The following is a 22,949-nucleotide window of genomic DNA, read 5'->3' on the forward strand; positions in this document are numbered from 1 at the left end:
AGTCCATTCATCTTCAGATTTGTATTATATTTTTTTTTATTCTTAACCTTCCAGTCTGTCATACAGCTGAATGGCATGTATTATTTCATAGAAACGTCTGTTCTGTAGAAGTCTGTTCAGCTAAAAAAGAAGAATCAGTTGACAGGCTTTTTAATGGGTTAACTGTCAACAATCATAGGGCTTATCTATTAATCATTATCATATTTCTAACTAATATATAAAGTTATTTACACTTTTGCTTGACTTGGTATATAGTGGGCCTGTGGTCCCTTATTTCTTCCTATTGAAGGTGGCAACATGTATGTTGGCTGCATCGCTTTTTTTTAATTTTTATTTTTTTTAAGGAAGATGTCTTTTGGATTTTATTTTTTTTTTTACAACAAAGAGGACATGTACATGATGACATTGGCAGTTGGTGGGTGATCATTTTGTTCCCTGACTGCAGGCTCAGAAAAAGCCACACAAATAACTTGATTATAAATAAATGTCAAATCACGAAATGAGAGGAGATGGTCATTTGACAAGCTGCTGTAGTATTGATGTGAGAAGAGAAGAGATAGAAACACTGAGTGTGTGAATGTGTACCTTGATCTCCTGTAACTCCTTGTGAGCCAGAGCCGTGGTCTCTCAGACTGTCTGCTCCTTCATTCTCCACGTTCTCCTCCTCTCCTCTCTCCTCCTGCCTCTCCCTCCTGACTCCTCCACCAGACCTCACACGTGTTGATGTGCCTGGCTTGTCAGAAGTATCTGTAGACATCTTAATGAACCACACAAACAAAGTGACTCAAGTTAATTAACCATGTGAACCCTAGTGTCCCTGTTCTGGGCCTGACATGATAGGTGAACATTTGGCGAAAATAGCAGATCTACAAGCTCACATCATATTGCAATGCAAAACGTTGTGAGCTTGTAGATTGGTTATTTACGCTATTTGTACAACAAAGTATAGGATTTAAGAGGTTTGTAAAAGTATATGTTAATAATATCATGAATATTATGCATTAAGTGATTAAAATATAATGCACTGTATTCCTACATTTTTAAATGTCATCTTACTCACTTTGTCCGATATCTCTGTTGTCCTACATTGGGCTTCACTGTTGCAGAAAGGTCTCTGACACTGTCAAACCAAAGCAAGTAGTTTTAGTCATACTTGCATGCAGGTGCATGCACACAGACCCCCCCCCCCACACACACACACCCACACACACTGTACCCTTAACCACAGAATGTAAGGGGAAACGTGGTGATGACGTGACAAACAGAGTTGTGGCTTTCAGATGTGAAATGCTGGGCGGTAAAACTCAACGGCTGTAGATGAAAATGAGATCAAACAACCAATAAAGTCATTCTCAAAGAAATAAAAAGTTAAATGTAGTTGTGTTCATGATAGTGGTGACACTGTGGTATAATGATAACTAGCCATGTACATGTAAATTGATGTTACAAATAATAACAGTGAACATCATGGATAGTTTGTGGTCGATAAAACCTTTTGTCTCAATGCAACAGAGTGAGTTAAAACACAGCTCCCCTCCTCCTGTCTGCTATTATATTTCCTGCAGCAGAAACATTGTATTGTAGTGAGCATACAGTATGTCACTTCATCATTGTAGATCAAATTCAATACAGGGTGGTTAATTCATAGTGTAGCACTGATCTGCACAGAGAGTGGATCATAATGTCCTAATGGAGTACATGTTAAAGACTGTCACCAAGCTAGCTAACATTGAATACATTCAACATACCGTAAATTGAGTTAAAAGTGTGTTTATGTTGAGACAAAAATAATGCTGATATTTTTTAAAAGCCTCTCAACAGGATTGACTGTATGTAGCAAGCTCACACTGTTGACATGCATGACATAGAGGTTTTATCCATGAGCCTCTGTGGATAGCTTTAAAGCACAGCTCAAGACCTATTTCTTCACTCTTGCTTAAATCTCTGTGTTGTTATTCATGTCCTCACTGTTTTGCTATTATTTTAATGTTGTTTTATGCTTTTGCTTTTCTTTTTTTGCTTTATTGTTAAATTAGTTGTACTTTTCTGTAATTGTATTCTTGCTCTGTAAAGCACTTTGAGCTGCATTTCATGTTGTGAAAGGTGCTATACAAATAAAGTTTATTATTATTATTATTACACCCACAGAAGACAGAAATACTGAGAATCTGCTGCTGTGCTTTGTTAAACGTATTGCATCATACTCTGAAGACCTTTGAGTTAAACCGCCCACACACAGCAGCACGGTACTGGGGGATAAAGACAGAGACAACAGGAAACAAGAGAAAACCACAACAACACTATACTGTAGCTGTAACAATGTCCAGCATGGCCGACTTAACACATCAAGCACATACAGTACTGCTCAAAAATATTTTTTTCTCCAAGCATTTTTTTTTTTTGGGGGGGGGGGGGGTCATCTAAAAGCATAACCCAAAGTCTGTTAATACTTTGACTGCACACATCCCCGGGTATGGACTCATTTATCAAATTACACAGGATCTGCTGTTTTACTGGATCATTTACAGTAGGTCCTCCAACTTTACAAGAGTACAAGTTAAAGATTGAACCCCAGCTACTGTAGCTAGAATACGAATGCATTCAACAGTCGAGTTATAAGTGTTTATTGTTTAAATAATATAGTATTTTGACATCCAAACTCGTTTAGAGACAAGAATAATGCTTTGTGAAGTAATAATTTCACCGAAAAGTTCATTATAGGGCTGGCCTGAATGGCATGTTTTAGGCTTCAAATATGTGTTAGTATTAAAACCTGTTGTAGCCGTTATCAGCAAACTTATCACAGTACTTGGAGGCCTGTCTATGACGTCAGTACTACAACGCCATATTGATGACATCAGGGATCTCCATATATGGGAATAAAAAGGACACACAGACAGACAGATACAGAGATTTGTGGATTTCAGGACAACCACTAGTCTGACACACATCCCACTCAGCACTGCACTCACTAGCAAAAAAAAACCACCAAGCACCAAGATATCCTGAGTCGACAATGGATGCCAGGGCCCTGCATAGACTCTGCATAGACTTTTGGGAGGGCAGGAGCCCGCCCTAATGTACGGGGTTAATCATTAACCCATTAAAAAGCCTATCAACTGAATGTACGGTTAGTAGCGAGTTCACACTGTTGAGCGTGACATGCATGAGACAGTGGTTAGCCATGTCCTCAGAGCAGACGTCACACCACTCACATCCACCCACACAAGAATGAAATACTGAGAATCTGCTGCTGTGTTACTGTTTTCTTAGAAGTGTTTCATACTATGTGCATCACACTATGAAGACCTTTGAGTTAAACCGGCCAGTTCCCTTGTTTCTTGGTAAAACCAAAAACCACACGGACAGACAGACAGACACACACACACGGAAGCACGTGAGCACAGCCACACACACACACGGCAACGCAGTATCTGGGGGAAAGAGACAGGAGACAACAGGAAACAAGCACAAAAAAGAAACAACACGACACGACACGACACTACAGCTGTGACAATGTACAATATGGCCAGCTTAACACATCAAGCACATACTGCTCATAAATAGTCATGTGCAACCAGTGAAATAATACTGGATGATGTAGCTTGCGTAATGGCCACATTCACGGTTCACTTTTTTGTGTCATTTGGTTAAACTAACATCATTAGCATTTTTGTTGTAAGACAAAAAAAAAGATGTTAAGATCAAAACAAGCAGGGCTGTCTGAAGGACAACATTTTAAAGCTAAAGAGTCTTTTAAAGCTGATTTAGGAATAAATGTGTTCTGTATTATAGGTTTTTGCAAGTCATTCATATATGTAGAGCTGCACGTAAGTACATTTTGAGGTACTTTTACTTTAGTTGTCCATTTTCAATACTTTATTTATACTTCTACTCCACTACATTTCAGAGACAAATATTGTACTTCCAACGGCACTTTATTATTTGACAGCTTTAGTTACTAACTTTCCAAATGTAACTATTAATACAAAGCATACAATAAGTGATACATGATTATGTATTATTATAAAGGCCTAAGGAAAAAACAGTGTTGTTTAGAACAGCAAAAACAATGTGTCAAAACACAATACATTATTGGATGATATAGATTTTTCTCAAACTCTCTTAATTAAATACTATTACAATGTGTCCTAACGTGAGCTTTCCTTTGATGTGTGTAATGAGTTGAACACAAGTTACACAACACAACACAAGTCATGAGGTGTATCAACACTGGTCTGTACACTGTGTGATTGAGAAACAGCTTCACATTTCAAACACTCATCCTTCACATTATAGTGTGCAGCCTACCTACAACACCATTGTAATTTAAATATAAAAGTGTACTTTATTTATCCCCTTGGGTAAATATGGAGCAGTGAGCAGCCACAGTGCAGTGCTCAGGGACCAACTCCACATGTAATGTCAGTCCCTTGGTCAAGGACACTGACAGGAGTACCTATCATGTACCTTGGTCAAGGACACTGACAGGAGTACCTAGCATGCATGTTTTTAGTTGTGGGAGGGAACCAGAGAACCAGGAGGAAACACAAACACTGGGAGAACATGCAAACCACACTCAGAAAAAACACCCCAGCTGGGGATCTAAAATGAAACCCTCTTGCTGTGAGTCAACATAACCACTAACCCACCATGCTGCCAAGATTTCCATTACAGAATTTGTATCTAATGAAAGTATAAAACGACTTAATTTAACAAAATTTCCATTTTAATATCTGTCCAAGTAACCAAGGCAGTGTTGTGTGTTTGTGTTAACACAGGATTGATGTGTTCATGTCTGTCAGTTGACTGGGTAACAGAATGCGTTCTCAGTCTTCACATTTGTCCAAGGGGAGGATTTGTCAACAGGGAATGAAATGTGATATTTTGCCCTGCAGCGTTCATTAAACTGCTTGTATGAAACCGGTTGGATCAGATACAGGCTGTGTGCTGTGTGTACATGTCAGTGCATGCTGCACATGTACTGATAGCTTATAGAAAAAGACACTCCTTCAGAGGCCTCTCTGCTTTGACTTCCAGTAAAATACAGCATAGAAATTCTCCTCCTCACTTACAAAGCTCTTAATGGTTCAAGGCACCATGATTAAATATCTCATTGTGCCTTATAAGCCTGCTATAACACCAGTCCAGTATGCAGGTTTACTCGTGGTTCACAGAATATCTAAGAGTAGAACGGGAGGCAGAGCATTTAAATATCAGCAGGGTTTGACACTAAGGTCTCTAAAGCACTTTCCCATCATGTAAGTACAGGTCATCCTCCTATCGTCCTGTAATTGAACAAAGCTCTGTCTGTCTGTCTGTCCCCAAAACACCGGAGATTCCGTCCCCATGGTTACAGCCCTGCGAACTATGGGATGACTGCTGCCCAACAATACTACCGTACTGCGTATGGCTGTCGGCATGGTTACAGCCCCGCCAACTATAGGACGATCATCTGCAGGCACACTGCCATATGTGCTCAGGTTACTGCTGCTGGCAACGGACTGAGCAGGGACTACACTGGATGCGCTCTGTTCACCTCAGTACACCACAACAACACATGGACAGGACGACATCATTTTCACAACCACTCCAAAAACACATCCCAATGTTCTAATCCAGGTAGTGGGAGGGACCGGCCTGAAAGGTTTTGGACATATGAGGTTTCCCCCCCGACAGTGACGATATGTGAAACGAATCAAGACTGAGCAACACATTTTTTTCAGTCAACAGTAAACAAACCAACACATACTGTAGTATACTGTAAGTGTAAACACAGGGTATCTGCACAATTTACAAGTTACAATTTAACCCATTAAAACCGGGAAAGCGTCATTTTAGATGTTAGCGTTGGCTATTCAAAAATAGCAGATCTACAAGCTCGCAGTGTGGCACAAAGCGACACGCTGTGCATCTGCATTTATTTATTTTTTAATCTTGAAAGTGTTTTAACACAAATCTTCTCTTCTGGGGGCCCCTGGCACAAAATATTTTCAGTTGGGGGGTCCGTGGTCAAATACATTTTGAGGGTCCTTGACATGAAAAAGTTTGAGAACTACTGATTTAGAAGATATTTGTAGAATCGGCCCCAGGTCTTAAGACATTTTTTACCAAATTGACAAATATTACCTAAGAAAGAGGCAAACATTGTGAAAATAGCCGAATATCTATCTGTGGAAGCGAGTCAAACAAAATGTTATGCCTCAACTCCTACAACTCCAAGTGCTTGTCAGGGTGGGGGGTCTCCAGTTCAAATAAGATTAAAAGTTTGGGAACCCAATTGGTCTGGGGGCCATCTGTGAGCGGGGGAGGCAGGGTGTCTGCATCAGATCAGGTAAAGATGTCACAGGGTCAGGTTATACTGTATATACTATTTATTGTGTTTGTGTGTTCTAGCCGTGTCTGTCTGTTGTACTGAGACTGAGGTTCTGGATCAGAGCGCAGTAGCAGAGAGCTTCTTTGGCATCCTATTTAACCTGCACACTGAAAACATTACCACCAAAGACGATGCAGAAAAACTCCTGAAAGGTCTTTTAAGTCCACAGCAATGTGGTGTGGATGGACAGAAGAGCTGAAGGCCGTGCAGTGCGGCTGTTACCTCTGCTATCTTTAGAGTTAGTAGAGCCTATACCAGAAGGCTTCAAAGCGCACTCTCCTGGTCCAGAAGGGGTACTGCAGCATACTACATACTGGTACAATGTGTGACCAGGTGGACACTAATAATACTTTTGGATAAATCAATGTGACTACGCCACTCTCTTTAAGGGGAGAGACCCTGAACCAACTATGTATTTACTGTTACTGTTGTGACCAAATATCCCCACTCAAGGTTAACAAGACAGACAGAGGCTTTTGTGCGTACAATTATTGGACACTTTATTTAAATAGCAGCAGAAAGTTTATGAAGAATACTGTGTGCGTGTACCAACACGTGCATTGACCGGGGGGCAATAATAAGACTTTAATAATAACACAGCACACTGATAAGACTAATATAATCAACACTGCAAAAGGTTAAGATCAACTGCGACTTAATTTGCGCACACACACTAATGAAATTACACTCTTGTTAAAACACTGCACACTTAAAAGGGGGGGAAGGGAACAGCACGGTCACCAATGTGAAGGTACACTGATCTGAGGACTCTTCATGTAAACTGAACCTAAGGTGAGGCACTTGAGCTTAGCAACTACTGAACATAAACAAAATGGAGAAAAAGAGCAGCGGCTGCCTGCTGACCACAATCCTGTGTGTCACCAGTTTCAGCCTATAGGCCCGAGGCACCTGTGCACCCAACGGCAGGAGCATGGGCTGACCAGGGTCTGGTTCTGTCTGGCACTCTCAGACTCTGCAAATGCACATATGTGTGGTTTCAGGCTCCCACACGAGTCTGCTGCACAGCACCACCAGAGATTCTCTGTAGTTAGTTTGCAGGCACGGTGCTGGCCACCGGCGAGCGACGCTACACAAGGAACACCACACACGACGGACGAGAACAAACGCGACTCTCTCTGCTCTCACGAGAGCTCCTCTTACCATATATAGGCTGCTGGTGCTGCCTGCTCTAAGCTCCCAGGTCCTACCTCTCACATATGCAAGGGAGTAGGCCTACACACCAAGCTCTGATGCACATGGACTGTATGCAGAACATGATCCACCAGCACTTGGTTTGTCCAGAGGCTGTATTGGAGCCTCATCAGGTAAAGCTAAGGTGCATGCACAGCACAGTGATATTCATGAGTATCCTTTGGTGACCATAAAACAATATTTTGGTGGTAAAAAAGCATAGAGCTCTCTGGCCTTACGTACCCTCTCATTTCGGACATGGATTGTCCCGGGGTTCATTAGGTTACTGAGAGGGACTGTGACTGTGGGGGGGGGGGGTCACACCCCATTTAAGGAGATGGCATCTGCTTAAATGGTTACCATGGTGATGGAGAAAGTTGACGGACCCTGGCCCAGTGTGTTGTGATGACTAGGGTTGGGATCCTTCAGGATTTTAACGATGCCGCTTCCATAACGATTCCCTCGTAACGGTCCCATTCCTTAACGGTTCCTGGGGTTCCAAATGGACCCTTACAGGTCTGTAACTTTGAGAGGGTACAAATGGAACCAAATGGACCCTTACAGGTCTGTAACTCTGAGAGGGTACAAATGGAACCAAATGGACCCTTACAGGTCTGTAACTCTGAGAGGGTACAAATGGAACCAAATGGACCCTTACAGGTCTGGAACTCTGAGAGGGTAAAAATAGAACCAAATGGACCCTTACAGGTCTGGAACTCTGAGAGGGTACAAATGGAACCAAATGGACCCTCACAGGTCCATTTGGTTCCATTTGTACCCTCTCAGAGTTATGGAGGTCCTTGAGAACCACTAGTATTGTAATAGTATAGCAGACGTGAAGTCCACATACCAGCTCTGACAGTGTGATGAAACCGGTTCCGGAAAAAGTTTATAAAATGGGACGGAACCGATTCCGTTGGATCCGGTTCCTCCGGTTCCGGATCCCAACCCTAGTGATGACCAACTCTCTCCAGAGTCCAAAGAAAAGACGTCTCTGTACGGTTTTGTATCAATTCACCACACTTCTGTTTGGATAGTTTGGCCTCATGTTTCAGTGCCTCATCACAACGTGACAATGATAATTCCTTGTGGTTCTAGTTTTTTGTCTGCGTGTGTGTGTGTGTGTGTGTGTGTGTGTGTGTGTGTGTGTGTGTGTGTGTGTGTGTGTGTGTGTGTTGCTCACCTGCTGAGTGTGTGTGTTCATGACAGCGTGTGTGTGTGTGTGTGTAGAGAGCTGCTGAGAAGCCTCCTCTGTGCAGATGTCAGCAGACGGTGATGACATGAAGACAAGATGGAAGGATGGGTCCTGAACACATGGAAGAAACCTGGTTTCATTAAAAGCTCAATCTCAGATTGACCTACTTATTGCCCTAGCCTTGACGACCTTAGGCAAAGGTTAAAATGTAATTTAGATATATTAGCATGTTATATAGACAGATACCAGGTTCATTTGTTGACCTGGCATCCTACAGTTTGTATAGTTTCAATGTACAGATTCTTTATTTTGATATTATACTCTTTAGACTGATGGTTCTTGATTTTACCTATGATCCTAGATTACCATTTCTATGCATTTGATGTACAACACCATTGTAATTTAAATATAAAAGTGTACTTTATTTATCCCCTTGGGTAAATGTGTCCTTTGCATTTAACCCATAACTACTCAGGAGCAGTGAGCAGCCACAGTGCAGTGCTCAGGGACCAACTCCACATGTAATGTCAGTCCCTTGGTCCAGGACACTGGTGGCAGGAGTACCTAGCATGTACCTTGGTCAAGGCCACTGGCAGGAGTACTTATCATGCATGTCTTTTGCTGTGGGAAGGAACCAGAGAACCAGGGGGAAGCACAAACACTGGGAGAACATGCAAACTCCACTCCGAAAAAACACCCCAGCTGGGGATCTAAAATGAAACCCTCTTGCTGTGAGTCAACATAACCACTACACCACCATGCTGCCAAGATTTTGTATCCAATACAGACTTTGTATCTAATGAAACTATAAAACGACTCAATTTAACAAAATGTCCTTTTTAATATCTGTCCAAGTAACCAAGGCAGTGTTGTGTGTTTGTGTTAACACAGGATTGATGTGTTCATGTCTTTCAGTTGACTGGGTAACACAATAAGTTCTCAGTCTTCACATTTGTCCAAGGGGAGGATTTGTCAACAGGGAATGAAATGTGATATTTTGCCCTGCAGCGTTCATTAAACTGCTTGTATGAAACCGGTTGGATCAGATACAGGCTGTGTGCTGTGTGTACATGTCAGTGCATAATGCACATGTACTGATAGCTTATAGAAAAAGACACTCCTTCAGTGGCCTCTCTGCTTTGACTTCCAGTAAAATACAGCATAGACATTCTCCTCCTCACTTACAAAGCTCTTAATGGTTCAAGGCACCATGATTAAATATCTCATTGTGCCTTATAAGCCTGCTATAACACCAGTCCAGTATGCAGGTTTGCTCATGGTTCAGAGAATATCTAAGAGTAGAACGGGAGGCAGAGCATTTAAATATCAGCAGGGTTTGACACTAAGGTCTCTAAAGCACTTTCCCATCATGTAAGTACAGGTCATCCTCCTATCGTCCTATAATTGAACAAAGCTCTGTCTGTCTGTCTGTCTGTCCCCAAAACACCAGAGATTCCGTCCCCATGGTTACAGCCCTGCGAACTATGGGATGACTGCTGCCCAACAATACTACCGTACTGCGTATGGCTGTCGGCATGGTTACAGCCCCGCCAGCTATGGGACGATCATCTGCGGGCACACTGCCATATGTGCTCAGGTTACTGCTGCTGGCAACAGACTGAGAAGGGACTACACTGGATGCGCTCTGTTCACCTCAGTACACCACAACAACACATGGACAGGACGACATCATTTTCACAACTACTCCAAAAACACATCCCAATGTTCTAATCCAGGTAGTGGGAGGGACCGGCCTGAAAGGTTTTGGACATATGAGGTTTCCCCCCCGACAGTGACGATATGTGAAATTAATCAAGACTGAGCAACATAGTTTTCTCAGTCAACAGTAAACAAACCAACACATAGTATACTGTAAGTGTAAACACAGGGTATCTGCACATCTCTTTACTATTTACAAGTTCAAATGTAACCCATTAAAACCAGGAAAGCATCTTTGTGTCATTTTAGATGTTAGCGTTGGCTATTCAAAAATAACAGATCTACAAGCTCGCAGCGCGGCACAAAGCGACACGCTGTGCATCTGCATTTATAAATGTTTTCATCTTGAAAGTGTTTTAACACAAATCTTCTCTTCTGGGGGCCCCTGGCACAAAATATTTTCAGTTGGGGGGTCCATGGTTAAATACATTTTGGGGGTCCTTGACATGAAAAAGTTTGAGAACTACTGATTTAGAAGATATTTGTAGAATCGGCCCCAGGTCTGACTTAAGGACTTTTAAGACATTTTTAACCAAATTGGCCAAATTGTCAAATATTACCTAAGAAAGAGGCAAACATTGTGAAAATAGCCGAATATCTATCTGTGGAAGCGAGTCAAACTAAATGTTATGCCTCAACTCCTACAATTCCAAGTGCTTGTCAGGGTGGGGGGTCCCCAGTTAAAATAAGATTAAAAGTTTGGGAACCCTTGGTCTAGGGGCCATCTGTGAGCGGGAGAGGCAGGGTGTCTGCAGCAGATCAGGTGATGATGTCACAGAGTCAGGTTCTACTGTATATACTATTCATTGTGTGTTCTAGCCGTGTCTGTCTGTTGTACTGAGACTGAGGTTCTGGATCAGAGCGCAGTAGCAGAGAGCTTTAGCTTCCTATTTAACCTGCACACTGACACAATGACCACTGAAAGGTATTTTAAGTCCACAGCAATGTGGTGTGGATGGACAGAAGAGCTGAAGGCTGTGCCATACGGCTGTTACCTCTGCTATCTTTAGAGTTAGTAGAGCCTATACCAGAAGGCTTCAAAGCGCACTCTCCTGGTCCAGAAAGGGTACTGCAGCATACTACATACTGGTACAATGTGTGACCAGATGGACACTAATAATACTTTTGGATAAATCAATGTGACTACGCCACTCTCTTTAAGGGGAGAGACCCTGAACCAACTATGCATTTACTGTTACTGTTGTGACCAAATATCCCCACTCAAGGTTAACAAGACAGACAGAGGCTTTTGAGCGTACAATCATTGGACACTTTATTTAAATAGCAGCAGAAAGTTTATGAAGAATACTGTGTGCGTGTACCAACACGTTTATTGACCGGGGGGCAATAATAAGACTTCAATAATAACACAGCACACTGATAAGACCAGGGTTGAGCTGAAGGGGGTGCTACGGGGGGTCGTCGACCCCTTAGTTCCCAGGCTGGGGGCTCGCGCGTGCTCCACATGCACGCGCGAGCACTAACCGTCAGCCGCCCGCGAGCCGTCAATCATTAACACAACAACGCACCGTCAGGGGCGAGCTATATTATACCTCTATGGGGGCGAGCCGTCTTTAACACCTTTAACAATGGCCTCAACCTGGCTGCTTTGCATAACATTAAAGCCATGGAGTGTGAAAGGGTTAATCGCTTAGCAGAGGACAAGAGCTAGTAGCCTGCCAGACACTCACAAACTTATCCCTGTCTAGCTCTGGTCCATAGCGTTAGAAGGAGTTCTCCTTAACGTTATGGTACTTTCGATTCTTTCCCCTCGCACCGCGGTAGCGCAGCCTCTCGTCTGTAGTAAAAATAAAAAATACACTTTTGGTACTCACCAAAACAAAGACGGTTTAATGGAGTTGAAAGCCTATTCTACTAAGTGGGAACACTGTGAGCCCCCACCTCACGTCTAAAATACACTTTTTGGCCAGAAAATAAAATATTTCACCGGAAGGAAGAATCTGGTCAATAGGAAAATTCCATTGACCAGATCTGTAGAGGGCACTGTGGAGTAACGAAAAACAGGTTTTAATTCCGGTGAAATATTTTCTTTTCTGGCCAAAAAGTGTATTTTAGACGTGAGGTGGGGACTCACAGTGTTCCCATTTAGTAAAGTAGGCTTTCAACTCCATAAAACCGTCTTTGTTTTGGTGAGTAGCAAAGGGTATTTTTTTTATTTTTTACTTGTTTTAAAAAACACTGTTTTAAAAGCAATGTAAGTCTTAAAAAAAAAGTTATTCAAGTAAAGACAAGTTGATTGATTATTTTAAGTACTTATGTGTGGGTGAATATATGTAAAGGGCTTTTATATTAAAAAAAAGGAAAATAATGTTGCTACGTTGGATATGCAGGCATGTTGCTATGTGCACATGCCTGCGCGCGCATGTGCCCGCGCGCGTGCACGTGCGCGCGCACGTGCACGTGCGCGCGCACGTGACGTCATAAAATATAGCCCCCTTAGTTAAAAAATCCACAGCTCACCACTGGATAAGACTAATATAATCAACACTGCAAAAGGTTAAGATCAACTGCGACTTAATTTGCGCACACACACTAATGAAATTACACTTTTGTTAAAACACTGCACACTTAAAAAGGGGGGGAAGGGAACAGCACGGTCACCAATGTGAAGGTACACTGATCTGAGGACTCTTCATGTAAACTGAACCTAAGGTGAGGCACTTGAGCTTAGCAACTACTGAACGTAAACAAAATGGAGAAAAAGAGCAGCGGCTGCCTGCTGACCACAATCCTGTGTGTCACCAGTTTCAGCCTATAGGCCCGAGGCACCCAACGGCAGGAGCATGGGCTGACCAGGGTCTGGTTCTGTCTGGCACTCTCAGAGACCAGCTCGCAAATGCACATATGTGTGGTTTCAGGCTCCCACACAAGTCTGCTGCACAGCACCACCAGAGATTCTCTGTAGTTAGTTTGCAGGCACGGTGCTGGCCACCGGCGAGCGACGCTACACAAGGAACACCACACACGACGGACGAGAACAAACGCGACTCTCTCTGCTCTCACGAGAGCTCCTCTTACCATATATAGGCTGCTGGTGCTGCCTGCTCTAAGCTCCCAGGTCCTACCTCTCACATATGCAAGGGAGTAGGCCTACACACCAAGCTCTGATGGACATGGACTGTATGCAGAACATGATCCACCAGCACTTGGTTTGTCCAGAGGCTTTATTGGAGGCTCATCAGGTAAAGCTAAGGTGCATGCACAGCACAGTGATATTCATGAGTATCCTTTGGTGACCATACAAATATATTTTGGTGGGAAAAAGCACAGAGCTCTCTGGCCTTACGTACCCTCTCATTTCGGACATGGATTGTCCCGGGGTTCATTAGGTTACTGAGAGGGACTGTGACTGTGGGGAGGGGTCACACCCCATTTAAGGAGATGGCATCATGCTTCTCTGGTTACCATGGTGATGGAGAAAGTTGACGGACCCTGGCCCAGTGTGTTGTGATGACTAGGGTTGGGATCCTTTAGGATTTTAACGATTCCGCTTCCATAACGATTCCCTCGTAACGGTCCCATTCCTTAACGATTCCCTTTCACGATTCCTATAGGGGGTTCCACATGGACCCTTACAGGTCTGTAACTCTGAGAGGGTACAAATGGAACCAAATGGACCCTTACAGGTCTGTAACTCTGAGAGGGTACAAATGGAACCAAATGGACCCTCACGGGTCCATTTGGTTCCATTTGTACCCTCTCAGAGTTATGGTGGTCCTTGAGAACCACTAGTATTGTAATAGTATAGCAGACGTGAAGTCGACATGCCAGCTCTGACAGTGTGATGAAAGTGGTTCCGGAAAAAGGTTAAAAAATGTGATGGAACCGATTCCGGTTCCTCAATGTTGGATCCGGTTCCGGATCCCAACCCTAGTGATGACCAACTCTCTCCACAGTCCAAAGAAAAGACGTCTCTGTACGGTTTTGTACCAATTCACCACACTTCTGTTTGGATAGTTTGGGCTGATGTTTCAGTGCCTCATGACAATGTGAAAATGCAAAAATTACGGTGTCTGATTTTATCATTTTGTTCCCTTTGCAGGTTGGTGGAACGGGTTGTTTAATGCGCCTGAACGGGTTGGACACGTTCTGATAGGGTCTGATGTCAACATTACATGTATTAGAAAGAGCAGAGAGGGTAGATCTGTACCTGTGATCTCCAGACTGCACACATCCTGGTACTGTAGGTAGAACGTACCTGGGTCTTCACATCTACACTACGAGCCTAGAGAGAGAGAGAGAGAGAGAGAGAGATTCAGACTCACTGTAACAGGTACAATGCATTGTATATGGGTGAGCTTGCAATTTACAATTTAGTCATTTAGCAGACGCTCTTAATCCAGAGCGATTTACAGTAAGCAAGGAAAACACGAGGTAATGCATCAAAATGCATAGAAATAGTAATCTAGGATCATACTGTAGGTACACCAAGAACCTATCATCAGTCTAAACAGTATAATATCAATATATCTATAATCTGTACATTGAAACTATACACACTATAGTTATGTCTACATAATGCCATCTAAATGACATTTTATCCTTTGCATAAGCTCTATTCCTGTGAAAGGCTGATGCTGAATTCCCACCAGCATATGTACTCTGTACTTCTCCTCCCTGCCTGTGAGCTCTCCTGCCGGGTACAGCTGCTGGCTTTGAGATGCTCGGAGCAGCAGAACTCTCACTGCAAGACAACAATAGGTTGCATCACGACCCCGTTGTTGGCTTGTAGATCAGTTCTCCATTCAACAGAGGACTTTCCTGTGCAGGTGCTGTAACTCTTAATATGTTCATGTGTGCATGTGGCTTTGGAGTTCCTCATGAAAAACAAGTCTATTGTTTTCTTCATTAGTGTAGTACATGTGTGAACTGAACCCAACTCCTTGTACCAAAATGGTTCAGTATGAATATGTGAACCGTTACTAGGGCTGTCACCATTACACATTTAACTTGACGATTAATTGTCACTCAAATAATTGCAATTAATGATTTAATTGTGTGTTCAGCATTGAACATTGGAACATATGAAGCCTTTTAGACTTCGTAATAAAAAAATTGCACAGGGCAGATATGACAAATAACTGAAATATACAAAGAAATTATTGACATATTTAATCATTTTATACATGTAAAAATAGCAGAAATAGCTGATCTACAAGCGTACAACTCGACACGTGTTGTAAGCTTGTAGATCTGCTATTTCTACTATTTTTAATATTTGAAAATGTGTAAAAATGATTCAACATGGAAACGATTGACAATGATGTACAAATAATTGTGATTAGACGATGATGTAATAATTGTGACAGGCCTAACCGTTACACCTCCTAGTTGAATGTATTACATGTAGTGTTGCTGTAGTATGTTCTATGTAGCTGATTCACCTCATGAGAGCTATAGCATGCTCAGCACCTACAACAAGGCCCTCAACAACCAAGCTCCCCGCTACCTCTCTGACCTCCTTCACCGCCACGCCCCCTCCCGCTCCCTCAGGTCTGGTGATGCCAACCTCCTGGTGGTCCCCAAGACAAAGCACTGAACCTGGGGGGTGACAGGGCCTTCTAAGCAGCAGCCCCTCTCAGCTCACATCAAAGCTGCCCCCATCACCCGCTCGTTTGAAAGCACCCTCAAAACCCATGGGTTCCATAAGTTGTACAGATGTGTGTAGTGACAGATGTCCTCACACCTCTCCTCATCCATGTTTCTGTTCCAGTGGATGCACTGTGAGGTCAAACATGTGAGAGGCATGCAGATGTCTGCAGGACTGGAGCTGGTGACAACATGTACGTCATGTGACTCTAGTCTAGTGAACCCTCATGCACAAAGTATCATTTGTCCTTCATCCTAAATCTAAATCTACTTTTCCAAAACACAACAGTGTTCTGCTGTCACCTACCAGGGTCACATGACCATAAAGGAGAACGCTTAGTTTGATCATCCACACATGTGTGCCCAAACGTTCCAAATGTTTAATTCCCAGAAGGAGAAGACAGACTACTCTAGTAACCATGTTGATACATATACAATACCTACAATAAGGTTCATCTTTAGTCTAGTAACCATGTGGATACCTATACAATACCTACAATAAGGTTCATCTTTAGTCTAGTAACCATGTTGATACCTATACAATACCTACAATAAGATTCATCTTTAGTCTAGTAACCATGTTGATACCTATACAATACCTACAATAAGGTTCATCTTTAGTCTAGTAACCATGTTGATACAATACCTACAATAAGGTTCATCTTTAGTCTAGTCTACCATTAATAAGCTGCTCTTGTGATTAAGTTGAACATAAAGTCTAAAGCTTTGTGAGCTGGAAATGTTGAATGTCAGTTCTAAACAGACAACGATGCTACGCTGTTTTCATGCGTCATATTCATACAGGAGACGTTTCCTGAAGAGTAACAGGACTTCTGGGATATCAAAAGCACCGTCATGCTTGTTTTAAGAAGTTTGCTGAATGTGACAAGAGCCTTTGTAAAATTACCTTGTTTGATTTTTCATTTTCAATTCACAGGTTGGTGGACTGGGTTGGTTTGGTTGTTTTATGTGCATGAAAACGGGTTGGGAGGGTTCAGTTCTGATAGACCCTCATGTTGAGTTAGGCGGTCTGACCCGTGCATCACTAACGTATGTGATGTTGTATTAGAAAGAGCAGAGAGGGTAGATCTGTACCTGTGATCTCCAGACTGCACACATCCTGGTAGGTAGAACGTACCTGGGTCTTCACATGTACACTATGAGCCTACAGGAGAGAGAGAGAGTTTCAGACTCACTATCAGATACTAAATGTAAATTCATTTCCTACTTTATCATTCTACAGTGTCACACAAAAGTAGTACAAATAGCCGATCTACAAGCTAAAACACATTGTGATCTGCTATTTGTGATCATTTTGAATTCTGAAAGTAACAGTCTTGGACATATGAGTTTTCCACCCGACAGCGACGATATGTGAAATGAATCAAGACAGAGCAACTGCATGACCTATTTCTAAACTAAGATGTACAGATCATTTACAAACAAGCTGCCAGAGATGAGCATGGAGTGTCTGTACTTCTCCTCCCTGCCTGTGAGCTCTCCTGCCGGGCACAGCTGCTGGCTTTGAGCCTCTCTGCACAGTGGAGCTCTCACTGCAAGACAACAATGTGTTGCATGGAGACACGTTGAGGGCTTGTAGATCAGTGTGGAACACCAGACGACTCATATAGATCTGTTCTCCATTCAACACAGAAGACTTTCCTCTTTGTGCTTCCTTAATAAATAGACTCCACTACATACTATCAGCCACTTGTATGACAATGCTGTTCCAATTGTGGTGTTAAAGAGCCACCTTGTGGTCAATTTGAGCAACAACATTTCTTCTTTGTATAGTAGTCACTATACTTTTGTTTTCTGTTTATTTGCTTCATAGGAAACCAAAGCTACTGTATAGAAACACCTGATGTTTGTGAATTGCGTGGTAGTGGTGGTGTTCCAATAAAAGGACTGTGACCCTTGGACTTGTGGTCCTGATAGATCACCTGTGGTGGAATGTTTTTAGTGGACCTGGTGCATTAGTTTTAGTTAGGGTTAGAGTAGCATCATTGAGCCATTACTTCATTTCAACAATGGTGGAAACCATGGAAAGATTAAGGCTCACTGAAAGCTCTACCCTTGATGTACTTTTGGAAAAATCACACATCACATTAACTCATTGAGTGCCAGATTATTTTTTAAACGTTTGGCAATTCTGGCACTCAATTGTACTACCTATGAGTATGTAAAAGAACAAAAACAAATAAACAAAAAATATTTCTATATTATGTTGTCCCAGTGCCAGAGTTTTTTTCAAAGTAAAAAAAAGTGCTTAGGAAGCGAGATACAGCCTTTTTCAGTTATACGTTAAACAAGGAGTGGGTGGAGCTGCAAATCTTCAGATAATGATATCTTGGGTTCTGAACATGTTTTTTCAACTATTTTTTCAAAAACACGTCAAACACGTCATTGGCACGTTGCGCCATAGCAGTAAAAACACGTGAAACACGTTAATGGCACTCAATGAGTTAAGAACATCTACATTTGAAGAGTAAACCTAACTTTCTTTTTCAAATCTCAAAGTTTCCCATTGAGATGTATTGTAATATGTTGTTGCCAAGAGAGCAACAACACAATAGTAAATCACAACACAACATGCAGTATTACACATTAATGTGATGTGAAACACATTATTCACTCCAATATGTTTTATGAATTAAACAATTAAAGAAAGGTTCATTTTAAATTGCCCAAAGAAAAACATGAACATGTCATCATAAGACAAACTAGACGGGGTCTAATAATGGTGTGGCTGCATGTTGATCTGATCTTCATGTGTCCAGTCTATGACGCCAGTCATCTATGATGGATCTATGACACATGACTCCATATTTGGGCATGGTTTCAGCCTAATTTGACAACCATTCACCTCCTCTTATAGACGGCTTGTCTCTGAGACTAGCTAGTTATGGTAAACAGTTAAACAGTTATAGGTAGCCTAAATGACATCATATAAACGTCATCTGTGGCCAAATGTGGAGAATCCAAGACCCTTTGACTTTCATCATTTGATTAAAAATATGATGATTACAAAAAGTAAATGTTAAATATTTCAGAGTATAGAACATTATGTGAACAAAACCTAGCAGGTTCCATGTGAGCCTAGTGTCAGTGTGGACAAGACATGTGGTGTTGATCTGTCCAGCAGTTTGCCGGATTAGCTCTGGACAAGCAGACACACAGACAGACCCTATTATAGACGACTAGCCTTTTTCAGAGCCATGCCATAAAATAGAAAGAAAGGGGAAAAAATCTGATCCACTCTTATTATAATAGGTTTAGCATCAGAAGTGGACTTGAATTAAGGTTAGACACAAGTATAGTGTGCGTGCATGTGCGTGCGTGCGTGCGTGCGTGTGTGGGCCCATTACCTTCAGTGTGTGCATGGTGGCCCCTCAGAAGGCAGTGGGGGCCAGCAGTGTGGGGGGGGGCAGCCTGGGTGCCGGCCGCCGCCACCAGGCTCTTACAGTTGATGAGGAAGTCGATGAGGGTGAAGGTGTGAGCTCCCTCCACCTGCACCACAGACTCAGGCTTGTGGTCCACACACACCCAGCTATGCTCTTTACCACTGGAGAGGAGAACGGCACGGTCAAGGACTTCTACACGCTCAACTAGTCACACAGACCTCCCACAACAAACTGATTCCACTACTTCTCAGCCTAAAGCCCATGACCCACCTGATTCCAACACATTGTGCTAGTCTGGGATGGCTCAGGGTAGGAGAAAGGGTTAAGTAATTAAACATGGGATTGGTATTTAAGATAGTTAAAGGGACAGTGCCCTCAACCCCTCATACCTGACTAACTAACTACTAATCCAAAGTGAGTGACTCCCACAGCCACAATACTAGAGGGAGAGACAACCATCTTGTACCACCCACTCATAGAACAAACATGGGAACATTCTCATTCTACTACTCTGCAGTGGTGGAAAAAGTATTTTTTTTTTTTACTTAAGTAAAAGTAGCAATACTGCAATATAGAAATACTCCGGAATTAATTTACTTGAGTAAAAGCACAAAGGGATTGGCATCAAAATGTACTTGAAGTCCAAAAGTAGAAAGTACTCATTATGCGGAATGTCCCATTTCACAAGTTTTCAAAAATGTATAAAAAAATCATTTGAAAATAGCAGATCTACAAGCTCACAATGCGTCGCATCGCATTGTGAGCTTGTAGATCGGCTACTTTCAACTGGCCGAAATGTATATAGGGCTGAATTGGGTAATGTATGTTTTGTAATAATAATCTGGGTCCTCTTCTTTTCTCTCTCTACACTACATCTCTTGGTGCGGTCATCCACTCCCATGGCTTTTCCTACCACTGCTATGCCGATGACACCCAGCTGATCCTCTCATTCCCCCCCTCTGACACACAAGTGGAGGCACGCATTAATGCTTGTCTGGCTGACATCTCGGAGTGGATGTCGACGAACCACCTGAAGCTCAACCTGGACAAGACCGAGCTGATGTTCCTCCCGGGGAAGGGCTGACCGCACCGAGACATGGACATCACCACTGATAATGCTGTGGTGACGTCAACTCGGACTGCGAAGAATCTGGGTGTGACCTTGGACGATCAACTGTCGTTCTCGGCTAACATCGCATCAGTGACACGGTCCTGCAGATTCCTCCTCTACAACATCAGGAGGATTCGCCCCTTCCTCACGGAGAAGGCAGCCCAGGTGCTCATCCAGGCTCTTGTCATCTCCCGCCTGGACTACTGCAACTCCCTCCTTGCTGGTGCTCCGGCATCAGCCATCAGACCTCTGGAGCTTGTTCAGAAAGCTGCGGCTCGTCTGGTGTTCAACCGCCCCAAGTTCTCCCACACAACTATCCTTCTCCGTTCTCTGCACAGCTCCTTCTTACCTCCGGGCTATAGTCGATGCCTACACCCCTGCCCGACCACTTCGGTCTGCCACCTCGGGGCAACTGATTGCCTCGTCACTCAAGGGTCCTTCTGGTCGATCGACACGGTCACGACTTTTTTCTGTTCTGGCCCCACAGTGGTGGAATGAACTTCCCACTGATGTCAGGACAGCAGAGTCACTGCCCATCTTTCGCCGCAGGCTGAAAACCCACCTCTTCAGGAAACACTACCCTTCCTCTTTGCCTGGCCTACTTGTTAACTAGTTGTACGAACTCTTGTTTTATTTTTGTATTGTTTTATTGGATCTAGTTGAGTCGATACACTTATTTGTTTTAGCTTGTGCTCATTTGATTTTGCTATTTTGTCTCATCTGTTTAAGAAAGTAGGTAGCTGATATATTGCACTTTTACCTTAGCGCTAGGTATACTCTTGGTTGCTTGTTTTTGCAGGAAATGCACTTAAGACTTCTGGTGATTAGTAGTTTTGTTCCCTACCTATGTTGAATGCACTTATTGTAAGTCGCTTTGGATAAAAGCGTCTGCTAAATGACTGTAATGTAATGTAATGTAATAATCAAAATCTACAAAGTAACTAGTAACTAAAGTTTTCAAATAATTGTAGTGGAGTAAAAGTACAATATTTGCCTCTGAGATGTAGTGGAGTAGAAGTAAACATACTGAAAAGTGGAAATACTCCAGTAAAGTAAAAAATACCAGGACCATAATGGAAACAAGTCCCCTGGACTTTTTTGTGTTATCCTTTTAGCCCAAATGTCTGACTGTACCACATGCTTTTTACATTTCTGTCTGATAAAGTATTCATTCAATCAATCAATCACAGAGATTATGGAGGATTATGGAGGACAGAGACGTGGATTATGGACACAACATGGTCAAACGCTGGACTGGTGACATGGTTGGTGAAGGATACAGCTGAATGGAGATGCTGTCTGCTTTCTTTATTTTGTCCTGGATGTCCATCTCCTCCAGCCAGGAGAAACCGCCCTCCAGGTCATCTTCATCGGCGTCGTCCTCTTCCTTGTCGGCAGCGCAGTCTTCCACCTCTTTTGACTCAGAGAGCCTGGAAGATGGCAATAAAAACAACAAGAAAACTATAAATATAAAGCTTCTTCTACAGTGCTTTAATCTCAATCTGACTGAAATCAAGTCTCAAAATGAGGTAGTGTAGGGTAGTATAATGTCTATAAAAGGTGGAAATGTACACTGGAGAGTGACTGAGAGGAGGAGAATAGAATGAAATGAGATGTGTCTTACTCTGTGTCATCGTCCTCTCCACGTTGTGTTGAGGATCCCTGCTGCCCCCTGCTCCTTCTCTTCTCCTCCACTAGGGGCAGACTGAACTCAATACCTAAACACGATAGACACACAACGATAGACCACTCATATACTGGAACAGATAGATACAGCCTCTAGTCTGATGTCATTACTTCTGTGTCAGTGACCGGGTGCTTAGAAGCTCAGGAGTATAGAAGGTAAAGGGCATAAAAGACCCATTGAAATCTCTAATTGTCCTTTGACCTGAGTATTTGCTTTTGCTGTAATTATTTTACATTTAGTAGTTCAGGAAATTGTCGTTACACTGCACTTTGTCTCCCAAATGTGACCTAGCTAGATGTAGGTAGGGTGGGACACTTACAGAGTCTGTCTAACACCAACTGTGTGGTACTGGGTCAGCAAGCTGACAGCCCAGACTAACATTTACCACCAATCAGAGGTTATGTTTTGCATGACAGCCAGTCCTGATACAAGAAGCAAAAGTCAAACACACACTAACTGAGTCCCTGGGAGAGATATATATGACTTCTATTCAACACTTATAATGCTCTCCCGGTGACATCACTGGGTCTGATTTTTTTTTAAATCTATGAACTATTCAAGGCAAATGAGTTCATGCAGAGGTTTGTAGTTTGGATGAGAGATTATGCACTGAATAAATCAACCATTAGGTGAAAAATAAAGAAAAGCCTGCTGCA

General features: G+C 42.6%; 3 protein-coding genes across 8 annotated transcripts in view; all 3 read right to left on the reverse strand.

Moving 5' to 3' along the window:
• The window catches only part of LOC308080255 (NACHT, LRR and PYD domains-containing protein 3-like), a 126,622-nt gene that overhangs the window by 39,353 nt on the left and 64,320 nt on the right, over positions 1–22,949 (reverse strand). The window lies entirely within an intron of this gene.
• The window catches only part of LOC308080272 (uncharacterized protein), a 117,945-nt gene that overhangs the window by 5,988 nt on the left and 89,008 nt on the right, over positions 1–22,949 (reverse strand). The gene's annotated exons all lie outside the window — the stretch shown is intronic.
• Positions 1–22,949, reverse strand: part of LOC308080269 (protein downstream neighbor of son homolog) — a 34,763-nt gene that overhangs the window by 5,988 nt on the left and 5,826 nt on the right. Inside the window, exons 1-6 of one of the 6 annotated variants that reach the window (XM_080422058.1) lie at positions 19,460–19,596; positions 17,187–17,256; positions 14,653–14,727; positions 8,751–8,873; positions 1,061–1,120; positions 586–757 (exon numbers count right to left, since the gene is read on the reverse strand). In XM_080422058.1, the coding sequence (XP_080278184.1) occupies positions 586–757; positions 1,061–1,120; positions 8,751–8,873; positions 14,653–14,727; positions 17,187–17,210 (454 nt within the window). In that variant the 5' untranslated portion in view covers positions 17,211–17,256; positions 19,460–19,596. Of the gene's footprint in view, positions 1–585; positions 758–1,060; positions 1,121–8,750; positions 8,874–14,652; positions 14,728–17,186; positions 17,257–17,531; positions 17,645–19,459; positions 19,657–21,886; positions 22,037–22,949 lie in introns of those variants that run through there. The other 5 variants (XM_080422059.1, XM_080422063.1, XM_080422060.1 and 2 more) reach the window with 5 other exon arrangements.

This window comes from Gymnoscopelus braueri (assembly GCF_963280865.1).
Source record: "Gymnoscopelus braueri genome assembly, chromosome: 24".
In the NCBI taxonomy this organism is placed as follows: Eukaryota; Metazoa; Chordata; class Actinopteri; order Myctophiformes; family Myctophidae; genus Gymnoscopelus; species Gymnoscopelus braueri.